We start from the raw sequence: 19,265 nt of genomic DNA on the forward strand, positions 1-19,265 counted from the left end.
CCCTGACCCTTTCTTTGGCTCTCCTAATTGTAGCACAGCTCTAAGTTGAATAAACTTCTTTCCCCTACAACCAGAAAGGAGATCTTAGGACACTGGGAAGTAAAAAGAGACTATCAGCAAGCAATGAAAACAGGCCTTTAAAAAAAACACCCATGTCTGAGACTGTTCCACATTCATTAGGAAACAGCTTCATGTGCTCCGTGTGATTATCATTAACCGCATCGAGTTACAAAAAATAGTTTCCTGGTCTCCCTTCCTCCTGAGATACTTAAGAGGTTTGATCTATTTGTTTTTAAGTTAACATGGCTCTAATTATGTGCCAAGCACTGTTCTAGCACTTTACAAATATTAACATTCTATTTTACTTACTCTTGGATGAACTCTTTAAACATATTCCCCTGTGAAAAGAGGTCTGACCTAATGTATTTGCCTATTTCCTTGCAAAATCATTTCCCCCAACTCTTCACTGTCTATCCTAGTGAAGAAGAAAAATCCCCTCAAAATAGGTATTCCGCTTGGAGCTTGACCACCTTCATCCTATTCCTGCCACTTGTCACTAACGACCTGCAACCGTGGGCCAGTAAGTCAGTGCACCTTAGGGCTTTAAGTCGGAAGGGTAGAGTTGGAAGTTGCCAGCGTAGCATCGGTAGGCGTGTGTAATTCTGTGACGACATCCTGTAGACTGTGGGGGACCTTGCTGGTGATGGTGCGGGGTCGAGAATGAGTGCCAGAAGAGCTGGGGGTAGCAGCCATTCCACCATTAGGGAAGCCAGGTAGGATGTTGTTGCACTAAAAGCAGATGATGGCTGAAGAGAAGAGACAAGAATGGATGTTACAAAACACTAAGGATAGGAAAGTGAAGGGTGGCTCTGTGGGGCGGGCTCTTGAGATGAGGAGAACGGGGATGGGTACAGACCAGCTTGGGGTGGGAAAGGATGAACAATTTGGGCAGGATACTGTTCAGCTGCTGTGGGACATCTCTATGGAAATGTCTCGTCGATAACAAAGCTGGGGAATTGAAACAAGTGCAACAGAGGTAAATGTGATATTTATATGTGATAACGTTAAGTGCCATGAGAACAGAGACGTCGTTATTCACTGATACATCCCAAGCACCTAGTAAAGTATTGAGCACAGAGTTGGTGCTTAATAAACATTTGTTGACCGAATCATCAACATAAAGGTAATGAAAGCTCTTTAAATTTGTGCCTCTGTATTATTCACCGAGAGAATGGGAGCAAAAGCGGGCAGCTAAAACCTGAACCCCAGAAAGGGTTGGAGAAGAGTTCAGAAGAAAGCCCTCAAAGAGGCCCAGAATTTCAGATATGTGAGAGATGGGGAGAGGTGTGGACAGGATCAGATCCTGCAGGAGGCCACAGAGAATGCAGTCTGAGGCACAGACTCAGTCTGATGCTTTGTGAGTGGGAAGGTGGACACCATGTTCATGGGCTTAGTGAGGTATTGGCTTAGAAGCTGAGGGTTGTTTGCCAAGGAAAAAAGAGGTGTAGGGATTAGAACCTGAAAGTCTAGAAAAGGCTGGGAAAGCTGTGATGGATCCTCAGGAGAAAAGGATCACCAAGCAGGGCTCAAAGGGGAAGCTAGATATCGTGAGTTTGTGGTAGGGTTAGGCAGGCAATGCCCAGGCAGGGCCATGGCACCTCACCCACCTTGGAGGACCCTCTCTCTAGAAATATCAATTACTTCCTCTTTGACAGACTCCTGATTAGCTACCACCAAAGGGTGGTGCAGATTTGCCCTGGGGAGTTAGCCCGTAAGGCACCGGCTTGCTGGCCCACGGCTGGGGGCCTGGGGACTAAGATGGCACCTTATGGGCTTGTATTGACCCCATGCCCGTTCCTTCCCTATCTCTCCATCCATTCATTCCTTCACCAGCAGTCGTTACTGAGAGTCTACTAAGTGCCAGGCTGTGAGCTTGGTGCTGGGGAGGCAAACATGAGGAGAGCAGTGCCTTCCCTCAGGGGGTATAAGCAATCTGCAGGGCAACCTCACCCCCTTGCTGTGCCTCCCAGAAGTCTTGTGTGACTGGGTCCTGATCTGAACCCTGCTCTGGTGCAGCAGGTGGGCGAGGTGGACGAGAGCCGGGAGGTGATCTCTGGGCAGACTCCATGGTCAGGGAAAAGGCAAGTTTGCTGTTGTAACGTCTGAAACCTGCTTATTTTGGTAAGCTTTAGCTGTCTTTTATTTCCTGGATTTGGTTCCCTTTTGTTTCTCCCTAGGCTTTTTGGCTACAGTCCTTTTAAAATTTATAGCCTATCTTGGTTGAGCCAAAGGGAATGAGAGAATGGAAATGGATGTTCAGACTGTTTGGGTCAGAGAGAAAGTCAGGCAGTAAACCCTGCGACCAGGTGCCATGGGCACAGCACCAAACAGGATAGGAAAACTCAAAAGGGGTGCACCTGGAGACCCACCTACACAGAGCTTTCCTGTTCTATTCTGGGAAGATTTTGTTTTCTTTGAAGAATGGAAACTATTCTGTATCAGGAGCCTGCAGCCTTCCCTAGGATCATAGCTCTAGGCTAGGATGGGGGAGGCTATGGATGGCTGCACTTTTCTTCTCTCCAGTAATGAGGCTTCCACTTAGGAATTGACCATAAAATCTTCCAGAAATGTAACAGGGAAGAACAAATCTGACTTCACATTGGATCTAGCTTTTTTTGATTTGTTTGTTTTGTTTTATTTGTTGTTTTTACTTTAACTTTTGTATGCTATTACTTTTGCTACAAGTTAAGAATGTTGCCTACAGCCTGAAATATACAGGATAGCCCCAGGGCTCTGACCTTTAAAGGTATAACACTTTTCCATTCATATAGAGATAAAAAGTTGCAGAACAGAGAATAACATTTGTCTTGTTGGAGGTTTGTAGGAACATTGTGACCAGACCTACCTAAACAGCTGCAAGAACAAAGCATTCCAGCACCAAAAAGTTTGCAACAAACAACCACACCTCCTCTCCTTTTAGTATAAAAGAAGCCTGAGGGACTTCCCTGGTGGTCCAATGGTTAAGAATCCGCCTTCCAGTACAGGGGGTTTGATCCCTGGTCAGGGAACTAAGACCCCATGTCCTGCATGCCGTGCAGTGCAGCCAAATAAGTAAGTAAAGAAAGAAGAAAGCCTGAATTCTAACTCTGTTAAGATGGTTCTTTGGGACACCCGTCCACCATCTTCTCAGTCTGCTGGCTTTCCAGATAAAGTCACTCACTATTCCTTGACCCAACAACTCATCTCTTGATTTTACTGGCCTGTTGTGCAGTGAGCAGTATCAGGTAACAGAGGGAGTGGGAGTTCTGGCTCAGGAGGAGAGGCTGGGGATAGCTCAGGAGCGGGCTGTGATGTGCCCTTCCCAGGGTGGCTACCACGGCCTCTACACTGGTGCTGGGTACAGAGGGTCAGCCCAGACAGGAGGAGACCTGCCCTCTGAGTGAGCATCGCCCAGGCCTGGGGCTGCTTCCGGGGGCTTCAGGATGCTGTAGCCAGAGAGCAGCAGAGGGAGGGTGGGGAATGGGGCGCAGGAGCGGGGCGCAGGCTCTGGCAGCCTTGGGCCCCTCCTCCTCCCCATGTTCCCCACCCACTTTCTCTCATCAGTCCTGGCAACAGGGCCCACTTTGTGGGATCATTTGTGATCGTGGCTGCACGTGCAGCCTCAGGCTCTGCCCCGCAGGCACCTGGGAACTGCCCAGCACCCTTTGGAAGGTGTTGACCAGGTGCTGATGGGATGGCCGGGGGCCTCAGAGCAGGGACAGGGAGGCCCAGGGAACTCCCAGAGTTGGGGAGGAAGAGTCCTTCAAGTATAAAAGAAACTCTAGGGAATTCCCTACCAGTCCAGTGGTTAGGACTTTCACTGCCGGGGCCCAGGTTCAATCCCTGCTAAGGGAACTAAGATCCCACAAGCCGAGTAGCGAGGCCAATCAATCAGTCAATCAATCAATCAATAAAAGAAACTCCCTAAATGCAGTTCTCCACAGAGGTGGGGGAATCTGCCAGTAATAGGGGCAGGGGTCTTCCCAGCCTGACTCAGGGTCCTGTGATTCCCTCCAGTCTCCCAGCTGCCTGGGCTGCTACCACAGCACAGGCCTCAGGGGGGCGCTGCTCCCCCTCTGATAGCACGGCTCAAGGCATTCCAGGGTGGGCCCACAGCTTAGGGAAGTCCCCGAAGGGGCAGCAGGGTCACTGGAGGAAGGAGAACACCGCTTTATCACCCTGAGCTTGCTCTTGACCACAGACAGGCTGCTTCCCTGGTCTGCCGGGTCCTCAGCCCTCGCCCCTCAAACAGGAAAGCACGGCCCCCCCACCCATGGCCAGCTGGCCCGACAGCCCCCCGGGCGAGCAGCTCCCTGAGGAGGGCAGGGCCTGCCCAGCTGCCCAGATTTTCCCCTTCAGCACCTGCCCTGTCTCTGCAGCACGAGGCCCTCCAATCCACAGCCTCCCATTCTGGCTTTTCCGTCGTACTCCTTGGTCTCTCTCAAGCGCTCCTACAACTGCACTGAGCCCCCGCTCCTGTCCACCTCATCTTCCTCTGGCTTTCCCTTTTTTCTGGTACATCTCCACTTCTGAGAGCGGCCCTCTCCCCTCTCCTCCCCTGGTTAACCAGCTGTGTAAAGAGCTGCCAGGGCTGGGCTGATGGATGGGCCCTTCCCCCGCTCTGCTCTTCCTCAGGCCTCCCCTTCGTCCCCACGCCTCCCGGCCCTTTCTCCTCACCTCTCCCTCCACCACTCATTTTTACCATCAAGGAAGGACACCAAGAGGAAAGGGCCTTCTGGATAAGCAAGTGGAGAGGTGGGTCAGGGAGATAATAGGGGTGTGCAGGCAGCTCCTGCAGATAAGGATTTCCTGGACTCCCTCGGGAATGCCCTATGAATGGGGGAGAATGCTCCTGATTCTTCTGTGCTTCTCTGTCCCTGACAGAGCAATGCCTGGAGGGGGGTGGAAAGGCAGGGTGGTGTTGCAAAGGGCTGGGGACTTAGTGCAGCCAGAACTGAATTTGGATCTCGACTGTGACAGTTATTAGCTGCATGATCTGGGGCAGGTAAGCCTCAGTTTCTCCATCTGTAAAGCACAGATAATACTGTCTGCCTCACAGCGCCTGGCACCAAGTGTAAGCTCAATAAATGTCGGTTCCTGTCCCTGCTGTCAGGGTGCTGGGTCACCCTTTTCCCTGAAATCCCTCATAGATGCCACCCAAAAGGTAACCCTTTCCTACATGCCCTCTATATACCAGACACACTTGTACCCACAATGTCATGTTACCCCTCTGTTTATAATTAGGAAAGCTGGAATGCAGAGGGGTTACCAGTGACCAGAATATTAGCAGAAGGCCGAGGCAGAACCAAGGAGCCTGAGCGCAGAGCCCCAGGACGGGCTAGCCAGCAGCAGCAGGTTGCTGGGAAAGAGCAGAGAAGAGTTTTGCTGAGAAACCCAACTGTGCAAAAAAGCCTCCCAGGGCCTGGGTGGGAGTGAGAGCTCAGGCTCTGCACCTGCCCCGGTCACTTGCTGGGTGACCCTGGGGAAGTCCTTTTCCCTCTCTGAGCCTCAGCTTCCTCTTCATTTTGCAGGGGTATGGGACAGAGATGGACTGCATGCTTTGTGAGGTCTCTTCCTGCCCTGAACGTTCTGTTCCCTCTCCTGCAAGGGGATCCAGCCTTGTGCATATAGGGCAGGGCTGCAGCTTAAGGCTGTTCGAAAGGTAAAAATCTAGTCCTCGTTTTCCCCACTCTCTATTTCATCACTCTTCCCCACCCCCATCCTGTCACTTGGGGCCTGTAATCAATGAGTCGTAAAATGAGAAAGTAGCAGGAACTAGCAAAGCATGGAGAGCAGCTGGGGCAGCCTTGGTGCCGGGTGTGAGGGACTGCTAGCCCTTCGCCTGCGCCCAGCCTCCCGTGCTAGACTCAGGCCAGCAGGCCAGCAGCGACTCACCCATCCTGGTCGAGGGGCCCCCAGCTGAAGATCAGAATGGGGAGGCCTATTTTCAACGGGTCCAAAGACCACACCTTAAAACAAGGTTTTACAAGATTTCATACACACAATGAAATCTATGTGTATTGACGTGGAAAGACGCACCCAGGATATATGGCTGAATCATAAAAGCAGGTTACATGTTATCGCCTATAATGTAATCCTCTTATGTTATTATGTAAAAGTCTTTGTACATTCAAGAAAATATGAGCAGAAAGACTGTGAATAGCAGTTATCTCTGGGAGTAAGAGTATAGGGGAATCATTCACTTTCTACTTTATACACTTTCCTTTGATAGGTTTTTATTTATGTATTTTTATTTTTGGCCACACTGCGCAGCTTGTGGGATCTTAGTTCCCCAGCCAGGGATCGAACCCATGCCCCTGGCAGTGGAAGCACAGAGTCCTAACCACTGGACCACCAGGGAATTCCCTCCTTTGATAGGTTTTTAAAGCGAACATATATTGCCTTTATAATTTTAAAAAATCAGCACAATTTAATAATAAAGATATTTCCATTGTGGGGGAGGAAGCTTGCAGAAATATGCACGAGCTAATGAAAATGCTCCCGGTCTTTGCTTCAGGCTGGCATTATATCAACCTAGGATGGGAAGGCCAGTGGACTCCTGCACTATATCCAAAAGGAAAGCACAAAGGGCTTGATGTTTTTTTAAGAGAAAATGAACAATCCCTTAATGAGATTTGTAAGGTCAAATCTGTCGAAGTATATGATTCAACATATATGAGGCAAAGGGAGGATAATTGTAAAAGAGGTCCTTGGTGTCCACAGCTCAAACCTGGACTTGGGGTTGGCTGCTGTGAGGCAGGGTTGAGGCAGTCGGGACTGAGGGCTGCTCCCCAGCACCTCACACAGCTCGAGAACAAAGCCAAATCAGCACTGTGGTCCAACCCCTCTCTCCCAAATGGCTGCAGCTTCCCGCCAACCAGCCCAAGGCCACCCTGGCCTGCGGGAGCCTTTCAGAATGACTCCAGTATCCCTCAGCTCCTTGCCATCCAGCTTTCTCCTATAACCAAGCCCAGAACGAATGGGCATCTCCCTGAGCCAAGGACCCAGGCTCGAGCACACTGCGAAGTAGGGGAAGGCAGTAAAGGGACCGGCGGGTTTCAGCCTACATCAGAATGGATATTTGAGGGTGGAGAGGATGGAGAGGCTGGAGAGGCTGGGAAGGGGGTAGGGGAGCTGTGCAAGGTCACTCTGGCTGAGGGATTCTATCTGTTCCCAGATGACCGATTCTATGTCCCCCTCCTGAGGAGTCAGCACAGGGGCTGAAAGGTGCAGTTAGATACAAGTTTATTGGCAGAGCTGCGGCGGAGTCCTCCCTCTCTCTGGGAGAGCCGAGGGCACAGCACCAACAGAGGGATGGCCAGACAGACCCCCAAACAGACACATGGATGGTGCAGACTCAGAGAGACCATAGCACAGCCACACAGGTAGAGACACACAGGCCACAGCACCAAGACACACACACACAAAACCATAAGGCTAGAACACACGGACAAAGTGCAGGCTTTGGGGCTCCTGCATAGACAGAGAGAGAGCCACGTGGGGAGGGGGCCCCTGCTGACCTCCCCCAGGCTTAGGCACACCAACAGCACAAAGACAGGCAGATCCCCCAGCCAGCCAGCCTGCCACACAGACAAATGAACTGCACGGAAAGGAGGCTGGGGGCTGCCCCGAGCACGGAGAGCAGGGACCACAGGACTTCTACACACCCCGACTGCCCTGACTTCCCTGTTCAGCCTGACTCTGGCCCCACTCCCCACACACACTTTGGTCTTGCCCACTGGGGCTGGGGGGTTGGCAGGTGGAAGCGGGCAGAGAGGAAGGGTACGGACCCAGCTCCGTCCCTTCTCCGTGAGCAGGGAGGCAGTTGCTGAGAGTCCAGGGCTGAGCCTGGGCCTGGCAGTGGGGTGAGGGTGCGGCCGTGCCTCAGGCTTGGGGGGGCTCCCGGCAGCGCAGGCACTGGGCCATCTCAGGCTGGTACTGCTCGACCTGCAGGGTAGAGCTGGAGAATCCAAACCGGGAGTGGAGCCGAGATGTGGCTTCAGCCAGGACGGCTTCAGGGTCAGCCGTGGAGTCTGCGGGGGAGTGATAAGAGGCAGCAGGTTTCCAGGGGAATTGGGAACCAGCCAGGGGCCCAGATAAGGATGGGTGAAGGGGAACCAGGGGTTTGCATGGCATGAAAGCCAAGATTGAACGGGGAGCTTTATTTTCTCTATATATTGTATGAACAGTGTAAAACTGTCAAAAAGGTCGGAGAGACTCATCCCTAATCGACTAGGCTAGCACACTAGACCATTATTTTTCTATTCTCTTCTGTTCTTTGAGTATCAGTATACAGCTGTGTATTTCAGCAGCCATACCACCCGATTTTCCACAACATTCCAGATGTTAAATATTCTGTTCTCATTGTCCCTCTAGAGTTACCATCAAATATCCTACAAAGTATAATATTTTTGGCATCCAAATTGCATGTCTGATTGCTTCTTGCATCTGGAAGAAACTCAAAAATTCTTTGTCAGCTTGTGAGTCACCATATATATTTTAAATAGTTGAACCATAATGTAGCTAAAATTTTATATTCCACTTTCTCTTTTAGCATTACACCATAAACATTTTTCCTAGTTGCCCTACGGTCTTCATAATCATCATTTTTAAAAGTTACATGATACTCCACTGAGTGGAGGAGCCATAATTTACCTAACTGTGCCCCATCACGAGACCTGTAGGTACCAGTGATCTTTTAAAGGGTTGCTGGTTCCCCGCACTGCTTCAGAGAGACTGAAACCTCCCCCAGAAAACCCTGTCCAGCCAGGGCTCCTTGCCTCCAACATACGAGAGAGAGAGAGAGAGAGAGAGAGAGAGAGAGAGAGAGAGAGAGAGAGGGATACAAAAGACAGAGAGATGGAAACATTCACAGTTAATTCAGACCATCTTCCTATGTTTGGATGGTGGTAGGGGAAGGGAGAAATGTTTCTGGAAAGTAATTGGCTGGGGTCAGTGTGGACTCACCAATGGCCAGGTGTGCGGAGGCAACATGGTAAGTAAGCGTAAGGGACCACAGGTGCAGCTCGTGGGTTGCCCGAACTCCTGGCACTGACAACAGGGTATCCCGCACAGGTTCAAACCCCACACTTCGGGGGATACCTGCAAGCAGCACCCACCACGCCTTATTACCAGGGCCACTCCTGCCCAGAGGCCAGGACCCCACCTCCCCCATCCTGTACCACTCACCCTGTTGATCCCCACAGTTTACCCCATCGCTGAATCCTCCTTCCACCAACAGGCCTTCTCCCCACACTTTCTCCAGAGAAAACAGAGGTGCCTAGTCCTGGGGTGAGGTCAGAGAGGGCCCCGGGGGGGTGGGGAGCAGTGGCGTCTGACTCACCTTCCATGAGGACGCGGAGAACATCTCGAAGGGTGGGAGCCGTGGATCCAAGGGCACAGATGGAGAAGAGAAAGGTGCTGATGGGGTCAGCTGCCTTGTATTGAGGCTGTAGAGAAAGAAAGCCCTAAGCCTGGGAATCAGGGACCTTTCAGAGGAAGAACTAGGGGCACCCTCGACAAACAGGACCTGAGAGGCCCCTGAGAACCCTGCTGGGGTGAAAGGGACGATAACCCTGGGCCAGGAGTCCTGGGGAGCTGGGAGCTGGAGTGGGGTGGGTGGGGGTCCAGGGAAGGAGGGGCTGGGGGGTGGAATTGGGGGAGGAAGGCTGGGGCAGGCTTGCACAGACGGTACCTTGAAGTAGATGAGGATGGAGGCGGCCAGCACCCCAAGGCTCTGCAGGAGGTCCCCCAGCACGTGCACAAAGGCCGCCCGGACGCTGGTGTTCCCCAGGGGCAGGGGCTCCCCAGGCCCCTCCTCCAGCGGTGCATACTCTGCCCCCCTGGACCCGTGGCTGTGGTGGGGCCCAGCCTGGTGCAGCACAAAGGCCATTCTGAGGGGGAAGCAGAGCAGCTCAGCCCAGGTGGCCTGCTCCCAGCCTCCTCTGCCCACTTCCACACCTCCTCCTCTCACCTCCCCAGGAGCCCTCTCTCCACCTATTTTCTCCCTATTTTCCCAGTCCCAGGAAAAAGACAATACGGTCCAAGAGAGACAAGTAATGCAGCCTGGGGGCAAGAATACGTGGTGCCAGAGACGTGGATTCAGATCCTGGCCTTGCTACTAAAGTAGCTATGTGCCCTGGGCAAGTCCCCTGGTCACCTCTTGGGATCTATCTGATTAACTGTATACCAGGAGTGATACTACCTACCTCATGGGGTGGTTGTGAGCTTTCAATGAGACAATGCTGATGACAGCCCCCAGCAGGGTGGCCAGTACACAGCAGGCCTTTAACAAAGGTCTTTTGACTCTGAATTTTAGGTCTCTACCCCAGTCCCTTCTCAGGCATCCCTAGAGCAGAGAGATGAGAACAGCATGTGCGTGCTGCGAGTCTGTCCGGGAGAGGAGAGCCTGCTCTCCCGTCCTGGAGGAGGAGCCCTCGCCCTGAATCCCACACGGTGCCTGCTCCATACTGGAACGTACAGCAGATTGGCACAGACTGCGATGCTGGCGGTCAGCAGCATGGCACCCCCCTCGATGTGGTAGTCGCTGTGCAGCAGGCGGATGAAGGCCAGGTACAGGAGGATGCCAGTGACCATCCAGAGGGAGACCACAGAGGCCAAAGCCCCCAGAGTCTCTGCAGGGGAAGACAAGCTATCAGAGAGCTGCCCAGGACCCTGAGAGGTACCTTCTGGCAAGATTGGGGGGGGGGGTCATCAGACCATGCAGGGGCCTTACCTGAGCGGTGCCAGCCAAAGGTCATGGTGCGGGTGGCTGGACGGGTAGAGAGCCAGAGGGAGAAGAGGCTGCCCATCATGCTGCCCACATCTGCCAATAGGTGGGCTGCATCAGTCATAATGGCCAGGCTGTGCGCCAAATACCCACCTGCAAGGGTAAAGCGATATATGGTCTGGTCCATTTAGAAAATATCATGCAGTGTGTGTAGAGGCATGGAAAAGAGATGGGGGGGACATACACCAAAATGTGAACGGCAATTTTTCTCTGGTGATGTGATTACACATGGGTTTTATTTTGTTTTTTTTTTTCTCTTCACTCATTCACATTTCCTAGTTTTTCTACAATAACTTTTTTTTTGACCACGCCGCGCAGCTTGTGGGATCTTAGTTCCCCGACCAGGGATTGAACCTGCGCCCTCAGCAGTGAAAGCGCAGAGTCCTAACCACTAGATCACTAGGGAATTCCCTACAATAACATATTTTAATAACGAGAAAACAGGGCTTTTACAAGACCAGTTCATACTGATGAGCCAGCCCTGAATTCCCTTGGTGCTGTCCCTCGCCCTCTCCCACTTCCTGAGTCCTGGGCACCCACCTCCCCCGTCTCAGCCATCCCCATCTTCTCTGCATCTCCACCCAAGAACATTCCTGGGACTCTGGGTGGGAAGTGGCTTAGGCAGGCGTCCGGAGGATGGTGTTGGAGGAACTGCTTTCCGACTTACCGACTACTTCCCCGGCCATGAAGACGCAGCACACAGCACAGGCGGCACACAGCTGCCTCTGTGCCTGCAGCCTCTCAGGGGTGAGACCTGGCTGTGGCAGAGGGTCCCTGTGGCAGTGGTGGAAGGACATCTCCACGGGTTTGGGCTCCTCGGTGAGGGGCTCGGAGGGCTCTGTGAAGAGACTGAGGCAGGCAGCACAGTTCAAGCTGGGGCCTGGTTCAAGGGCTAACTCCTCACTCCCAGGTCCTGGATCCCCCAGACTGGCTTCATCAGATGTCCCGCCTCTCTATCCTTTCCTGAGGCCTTGTGGACAGAGGGCCACAGGAGAGATGGGGCTAAATGGACAATTCAGATTCCAGTCTCCCTTTTCCTTTCACGTACAGAACCATAGAATCTCAGAGCACACATGGAAAGCAACTTAGAGACGTCTAGTCTACCACTTATTAAAGAATTAGAAGTATGAGGTTCAAAGGGGGAGAAGACTTATGGAGGCCACACAGCTAGTTAGTGGTCGAGCTGAGATTAAACTCCAACCAAATCAATTCATTATGATAGGCACCACGAAGAATACAAGATGAGCAGGCTATCCTTTCTGATCTCTGGGAGCCTCTGGTGAACAAGACAAATGTGTACCTAAATACTATGAGATGTAGCAAAAGGTAGCTATTGCCTTAGAGCAGTTAAAGTGCTATCAGGGCTCAGAAGGACATACTGACTCTAATGAGGAAATCAGGGAAACAACTGAAGGAGGCACCTGAGAAGGGCCTGGAAGGATGGGAAGGATTTTGATAAAGAGGAGGTGCACGTGCCCGGAGAAGGCAATATGAAGGGGAAGTGGTGTTAAAGTGTGGGGTGGGGCTCAGCACGTGGTCCTGGCCTTAGTGCCTCCCTGCTGGACCTACCTCCTGGTGCCTCCACTCCCAGGTCCTTCACCTTCCCTCTCTAAGACATTCAGCTAGACGTGGCCCTTTAAGAGGAGAGTAGAATGCTGGGACCCAAAAAGTCTGAAGTTCCTGGCACAGAGAACTAATGGCCAGATTCCAGAGCTGGGTTGTCATGGGGAGGAGAGAGCGCAGACTGATGTGGCTGGGATTGGTAGCAGTAGGAGTGCTGGGTTTGGAGTCTGCCACATGTTAGCTGGACCTCAGTGTGACCATAAGCACCCAGCAGAGGCCACTTTAACTGCACAGTGCAGTAAGCCTCCCTGGACAAATGAATGGGGCTGGAGGCCTCACCTGGGGATGCCAGAGGCTGAGCTCAGGCTGAGTTTTCAGTCCATTCTGGCTTAATTCTCACCCCCATTACTACCCAACCTGAACCCCAGGGAGAACAGAACCTTCCACAGCATAAAAGACCTAAATAGAAAAGTACAGTTCTAGAAATACTCATGGAGGTGTCACAAGAATACTCTTGAGAGAAAATGAAGGCTCCAGATAGAAATGTGATCACAGCAGTAAAGTGGGGAAGGGTGCCTGGGGCCTTCTGGCTGAGGACAGCTCTGCCCAATGGGCGAATTCAGCTGTGAGGGAGATGGGGGCACATTTGGTGCTTCTAGGGAAAATACAAGTGCTGGCAGGTAGATTAACTTCTTGGAATCCCCTTCCAAGACTTAGAATCTGGGTGTGTATGATTCCAGGTGTGTTTCCAGAGGAGATGGGAGATGAGGGTGGCTTTGAAATCCATCCTCATTCTTCAATGAGAGTACCAAGCAGCGTACATGTACTGAAGCTCAGTCTAGTGGAAGAGACAGAAGTGTCGCAAATGACTGACTATGCAAGAAGAAGCTGGGGCCAGGAGGGTTATGAACAAAGGACTTTGGAGCACAGGGGAAGGAGTGACCAACTCTAAAGGGGATGAGGAGACCCTCACAGAGAAGGAGATGTTTAAGGGAAGACCTAGGTAGAGAAAGGAGCTCCAGACACATGGAATGACAATGACAAGATATGCAGCTTGGAGCTTAAGTGTGAGGAACCAGGGGAAGGGCTGAGGAGGAAAGTGATGGGCTCAAAGGAACATAAAGGGAGATACACCGATTGATTTAATCTTTCCTGAGCTGTGAGATGGATGACCTTGACGACGTACTAGTCTGGGAGGAAGAGAAGAGAGGAGATGGAGGGGTCCAGAACAGACAAGGCCAGAGGCTCCCTGCGCAGAATCTTAGAGACAGGCAGGCAGGTAGGGAAGAGCTTCTACCAGAAAATACTGCAGGATTTGGTGACTAATGGTCATATGAGAATGAGGATAAGCTGGGAGTCAGAGATGAGGGTCTGAAGAGCAAACAGAGGGTGAGTGGCTTTGAGGCAGAGGGCAAGATGCCTTTCCTGGCCCTGTAAGACACAGCGCGGCCAGGCATCAAGGTAGTCACCCATCAACAGGCTGCTCCCTTTTGTTTTGCATTAACTGGGCACTAAAGAAGCCTCATTGTTGGTGTATAGGGGTGCGGGGAGCTACCCGCTGTGTGCAGAGAAGAAAAGACAACTTGCTCTCCCTGGCCCTCTGAAACCCCCAACAAACAACAAATACTATTGAGCGGGGTAGAGGGGAGACTGGCCTGAAGCAGAGTCGAAAGGTACGTGAAGAGACGCCAGGGCCACAGCTGCCCCGTCTGCAGTCCTCCGCGGGAGAGATTCCGACGGAAGTCTTCCCTCCCTTCTGCTCATCCACTCCCCCATCCACCCAGGTTTACGGCCCCCATCCAGGGAAAGAGCGAGAAACCCACAGAAGCACCACATCCGAGACAAAGAGAGAGGGGTTGGGAGGGAAAAGAAAAGATAGGGAGAGATGAGGAAAGAGAAAAAGCCGGAGACCCTGTCAAATTCCCGAGATAAACGAACGGTGGGCAAAGAGACAAAATGGCCAGCGGAGGTGGCCAGGGAGGGCCTGGCGCGGCCGCTCGAAGGGACAAGGCGGTCGGCGGGCGCCGGGCGCCCGGCGCGGGAGGCCGGCGGGACGCGGAGGCGGTTCTCCGGCCGCCCCCGGCCCGCTGTCCCAACCGCTCCGAGCGCCTCATTTCACACCTCGCCGCCCCCGGCCCCGTCTGTGCGTAGCCGGGAATACCCCCGCCGCCCAGACCGCACCTGCTCCTTCCTTACCGCCCCCTCGCTTCCCAGCGGCCGCCCGCCCCCCAGGAGCCCGGAAGACCCGCTGCGGAGCCCGGGCCCATCGTCGGCCCGGATGCCCACAGCTGGCCACTCTGGAGGGGGCGCCCCGAGCCCAGTAGCGCGGAGGGTAGGGCCGGGGGCCTGGGCGGCGAGGGGCTCCTACGACCCCGGAGCAATGCGTACATCGGGGCACCTGGCGCGGACTCCGGCCAGACGGAGGGGCAGTCGCTCGCGGGCAAGTCAGACGCGGCGGGGGCGACGGAGGGGTCGGGAGGCTTGGGGGGCGGGCCGAGGAGCAGTTTCCCGGCACCGGGAGAAAGAAGGTAGCCAGGAGAAGGCATATCGGCTGTTGAGCGGCGGGGGTCGGGGATGGCTGGGCGAGCCGGGGCTCTCTGTGCAGCCGGAGGGGACAGAGCGCAGCGCCACGAAGCCGAGGGGGTCGCGGTGCGCTGGGCCGGCCGGCCGAGAGAGACAACGAAGTGGACGGAAGGCGGAAGGGTGGCGCCCCCCCAAACCGAGGGCCGACCCAGGTCAATCCTACCTCTTCAAACGCAGGCCGCCACCAGCGCCGCCGCGGTCTCGGGGGCTCACCAGGCGAGTGGTCTCAGAGCCCCCCGTGGCAGGAGAAGCCTCCATTTCCCCGCGGCCCCGACCGTCTAGGCCGCACCGAGGTAGGGAGAGGCGTGGCCAACCCCGCGCCAAGTCCGAGCGGCCCGTCGACCCCCAGACTCCCCGCAGGGCCTCGGGGCCACCACAGTGGAGGGAACTGCGGCGACAGTGGCGCCGGCAGTCCGAACTGCAGATCCCGCGGCTGCTGGAGCCCCGCCCCGCGTGGGGCGAGCTCCCCAAGCCCCGCCTCCAGGCTCCCCAGCTTCACCCCCCACGCCTAAGCCCCGCCCCCGGAGCCCCGCCCCCGGAGCCCCGTCCCCGTAGGCATAGCCCTATTTCCCGGTGCCGGAGCCAGGTGGAGCGGTGGAAGCTCTCTGCGCCCCCGCCGGGTTCTAGAGAACGCCTAATATCCATAGCCGACCCCTAGGCAGACCAGCCCCGCCCCTACCCAAGCCCTGCCTACCAGTTCCCAGCCGAGCTCCTCAAGCCTAGGGACCTTCCAACCAATCTTCGCCCATGGGACACCGCCCCGTGCAGGTCCGCGCCAGGGCATCCCACCCCCTCTCCCCACCACCCGTCACCTCGTGGCCCCAGCCTCCCCACACGGAGGCAGAAGCAGGTGTGGAGGAGAGAACCAGAAAGAGAATGTGGGGTAAGCAGTGTGACAAATCCGGGAGAACTCCAGGGACTCCGGCCAGAAACCCCTCTGTGGCGGATGTGGGGTCGGAATTCGCGAGCAAAGTCTGCTGCCAAGCACTGTACCGCTCATTATCATTTATTTTTATAGAGACATGGGGCGACAAAAAGCTTCCAGCTCTCCTTCAATCCATTATTATCCCTATTTTTCGGACGAGTAACAGTCCCAGAGGAAGAAGTGTCCGGGGTCATGCGACCAGTGAATAAAGGACTGGGCCTGGAACCTCATCCTCTCTCCCTCCCCGGTTCATGATGCCACAAGGCGACTGGAGAGAGCGCACAGCCGCAGCTTTGTAACTGAGAGGCTGGGGCAGCCGAAAGGAAGAGCGCTCCACTTCTCTGGGGTCACAAGCCCCAGGTTCATGGAGGGAGGCTGCGGTCAGCTTGTCCTTACCTCCAAACCTGTAGCACCTTCCCGGGCATTACTTCATCTTGCCTCATTTAAACTAAAGCCCAGGGGAAGGAGTGACTTACAGCAAAATCTGTGGCTGAGCCTGGAGCCGAAGCTTCAAATGCTCAATGTTCTGTGCCCCTCACACCTGCCACCAGTGTACAATGAAAAGGGGTGGTGACTGGATTGTGCACTCCAAGCTGTGACACTCTGTGAAGAGAAGGGTCCGTAGGAGGAGGGGAAAGAGTGAGCGTGGAGGGTGACAGTCGTTAGCTAGCCCAGGCAAGAAGCCCATCAAACGCACCCTTCAGAGTACCCTGGGCTTCAGAATACCCGTCAGAATGAATTTAGGGTTCTGGTGACAGTTATCTAACCCCAACATTTTTTTTTTTCAGACAATGAGACTGCGTGTGTACTTCTAAAAACAAAAAAACTGGAGGACGTGCCAGCTAGAGTGGTTGGAAGTGATGGGGTTAACCTGGGAGAGCTTCGCGGAGGAGGTTAGGCTTGAACGGATTAGGCAAGCTGGGCGGCGAGCTGGCTGTTCCGGCGGGGAGAGTGCGGCTTGTGCCAAGGTTTGCGGGCGGCGTGTGCTAGGAGATCGTACTGCGCCGGGAGCGCTGCGGCACGGAAGAACGAAAGGGCCTGCGCGCGCCCTCGGCGCCGCCTCCACCCACGCCCTGCACGGGGCCCGCGCCAGCCTCTTCTCCACACTCTTCCCTTAAGGCCCAGCCCAAAGTCCACGCGGGGCAAGGGAGCGAGGGTGGGGGTGGCTTTCGACCCCCAACCTCCCCTAGAGGCATGGGGCCTCAGGTCCCTCCGTGGGTTATAGGAAGGCGAGAGGGGAAGCCACCAGCAAGGTCACCTTGTTGGTCCGTGTCAGAGCTGGGGTGGAATTCATGTCCCCCTCGCCTATGCCAGGGCCCCGGGCACGTCCCGCCTGGCGCCGTCGGTTTTCGAAGCTCCGTCCGCACTGGGCCTGGGGCACTGCCAATTCTGAGAGCCTTGGAGCTGGGACGTGAGGACCACTGCTCACTCCAGGGCTCAGATGCGGTAGCCTCGCCCAAAGTGGCGCGGGGCGGGCGGGCGGGCTCGAAAATGGGCAGAAACCGCGGGACCCTATGCGGGACCGGGTGTGGGGGACGGGCTTCTAGGCACGCCTCGGCCGATGACGACAGCAGGGGGACGTGGTAATAACAATGGCTTCCTCCGGGATTTCCTTTCCTGGGCAGCCCGTGGTGCAGGAACAGCAGCCCCGGGTGCCCGGGAGGGGGCGCAGACGCCGGCACGTGCCCGCCCGGCCACCGCCACCCGGCGGGGAGCGAGAAGGCAGGACGGGAAAGGGGCGTCGGAGCAGACGGATAACAAGGCTGCCCTTCGCTTCGCCTCCCTGGCCTTGGAACGTGCTGCCTCCAGAAGTCGAGTGCAACGGCAGGGAGAATGCCAACAATTTCTTTTGCTTGGACATTTATGCATGAAAAGCCTGGCAGTGAAACAGACGGCTTGCACCTGTTTCTCAAAGAACCATCAAGTGGACCTATGAAAATCTTTGCAAAGGGTCCTCTTGAATTCCAGGTCTGAGGAAGGCATTCTGCACCTGGACAGGAGCTAGGAAAACTGTGCAGGAGCTAGAAGGACAGCTGAGGGCTGGTGCCCTGTATGGAACTCTAGTCTTCATTCAACATTTGCTGAACACTTATTCCTGCCATGCGCCCTGCTATCCTAGCTGCGGATTCCTGGTGAACAAGATAGACGTGTTCTCTCCCATCCTGGCTTTAACTTGATTGCAAGAGATTTCTGTTCTGCAGATTTTGGTTACTGATTTACCCACATGCTCTTACACCTTCCTCAGATACCAATTTTCCCTAAGGTGAGTCCTTAGTCTGCTCTTAGCTGTGGAGGCAGGAAGGCCTGGGTGTTCCCGAGAGGACAGGTCAGTGCCAGCTTCCAGAGCAGAGGGCAACAGAGCAGCTCAGAAGGAGGCTTCAGGGAGACCCAGGCTGGACCAGTTCATATTGAGAGAGAAGGAGAGCAAAGCCCAGTGCTGAGGTCAGGATTTAGGCTGGGCCAGGGATCTCAGGCAAGATTTGGAATCCAAGGCTGTGGGCAAGGGTTAACACTTGAAAGGGCCAAGCCAAGCTGAAGGGTATGCACAGAGGTGTTACCCCTAGAAAGCCTTTCCTGACCCCTACCACCCCTGGGTGGGTTATGTGCCCTTCCCTGGTGATCTCAAGGCCCACTGTGCCTCGGTGATGTTAGCACTCACCACATTTTAACAAAATCATTTACTTGTCAGGCTTTTCACTAGAGTACAAGCTCTCTGAAGACGGCTGTTGTCTTTCTCAACACTGTGTCCCCAGCACACCATAGTGCCTGCTACATAGTCCTCGATAAAGCCATCCCAGAAAGGAGGAGCTGACTGTCAGAGTGGAAGCAGGACGGAGGAAGCAGGATTTTAGTTGGAGGTACAGAAGATGAGGGAAGGCTGCAGCTTAAATGTCACATCCTCAGAGAAGCCTTCCTGACCCCCCAAATCAGGCTAGTGCATGTTATGCATTCTCATTGCACACTTCTTTTTCTGCCTTAGCACTTATCCTACTGTAATTAAATTGTTATTTGGAGATTATTTCTTTTTTCACTTGGCTTCCAGGATACCATAATCTAGTTTTCTTCCTATTTCATTGACTGCTTATTTTCAGTCTCCTTTGCTGGTTCCTCCTCATCTTCCCAACCTTTTAATGCTGGAATATTCCAGGACTTAGTCAGCCTCTTCTCTTACCTTCCTACACTTAGTCCCATGGAGATATCATCCAGTCTCAAGGCTTTAAATACTACCTAGAAACAGCAAGAAGCAATGATTGTTGAAGCTGGGTGATGGGTACATGGAGGATCATTGTACTATTCTGTTTCTACATGTGTTTAAAACTTTCTATTAAAAAAAAAACTTAAAAAATAAATGGCAGCTTATATGAT

At 54.0% G+C, this 19,265-nt stretch overlaps 1 protein-coding gene across 4 annotated transcripts; it reads right to left on the bottom strand.

The window, feature by feature from the left end:
• Positions 1-731: 731 nt before the first annotated feature.
• SLC30A3 (solute carrier family 30 member 3) lies at positions 732-17,340 on the bottom strand. Of its 4 annotated transcripts, none has more exons than XM_061210675.1 (8): positions 15,138-15,396; positions 11,496-11,677; positions 10,775-10,921; positions 10,520-10,673; positions 9,734-9,932; positions 9,383-9,488; positions 9,007-9,141; positions 732-806 (listed from the first exon to the last, which is right to left on the bottom strand). In XM_061210675.1, exons 1-8 carry the CDS (start codon positions 15,230-15,232, stop codon positions 790-792), a joined length of 1,035 nt encoding a protein of 344 aa, XP_061066658.1. In that variant the 5' UTR covers positions 15,233-15,396; the 3' UTR covers positions 732-789. The 4 variants fall into 4 exon arrangements, with proteins under 4 accessions (XP_061066658.1, XP_061066656.1, XP_061066655.1 ...); XM_061210674.1 differs by lacking the exon at positions 732-806 and adding an exon at positions 7,841-8,072; XM_061210673.1 differs by lacking the exons at positions 732-806; positions 10,520-10,673; positions 15,138-15,396 and adding exons at positions 6,469-8,072; positions 17,158-17,340.
• Between the last annotated feature and the right edge of the window lie 1,925 nt (positions 17,341-19,265).

Source organism: Eubalaena glacialis, chromosome 14 (assembly GCF_028564815.1).
Source record: "Eubalaena glacialis isolate mEubGla1 chromosome 14, mEubGla1.1.hap2.+ XY, whole genome shotgun sequence".
Lineage (NCBI taxonomy): Eukaryota > Metazoa > Chordata > Mammalia > Artiodactyla > Balaenidae > Eubalaena > Eubalaena glacialis.

What these genes read in the sequence shown, in the direction of transcription:
- SLC30A3 (XM_061210672.1), bottom strand. Translation starts at nt 15,232, where the DNA reads ATGGAGGCTTCTCCTGCCACGGGGGGCTCTGAGACCACTCGCCTGGTG. An exon ending in CATGGCCGGGGAAGTAGTCG is followed by an intron (nt 10,922 to 11,495) that starts GTAAGTCGGAAA and finishes TTACCCTTGCAG; the next exon opens with GTGGGTATTTGGCGCACAGC. An exon ending in CTCCGCACACCTGGCCATTG is followed by an intron (nt 8,073 to 9,006) that starts GTGAGTCCACAC and finishes ACTCCCCCGCAG; the next exon opens with ACTCCACGGCTGACCCTGAA.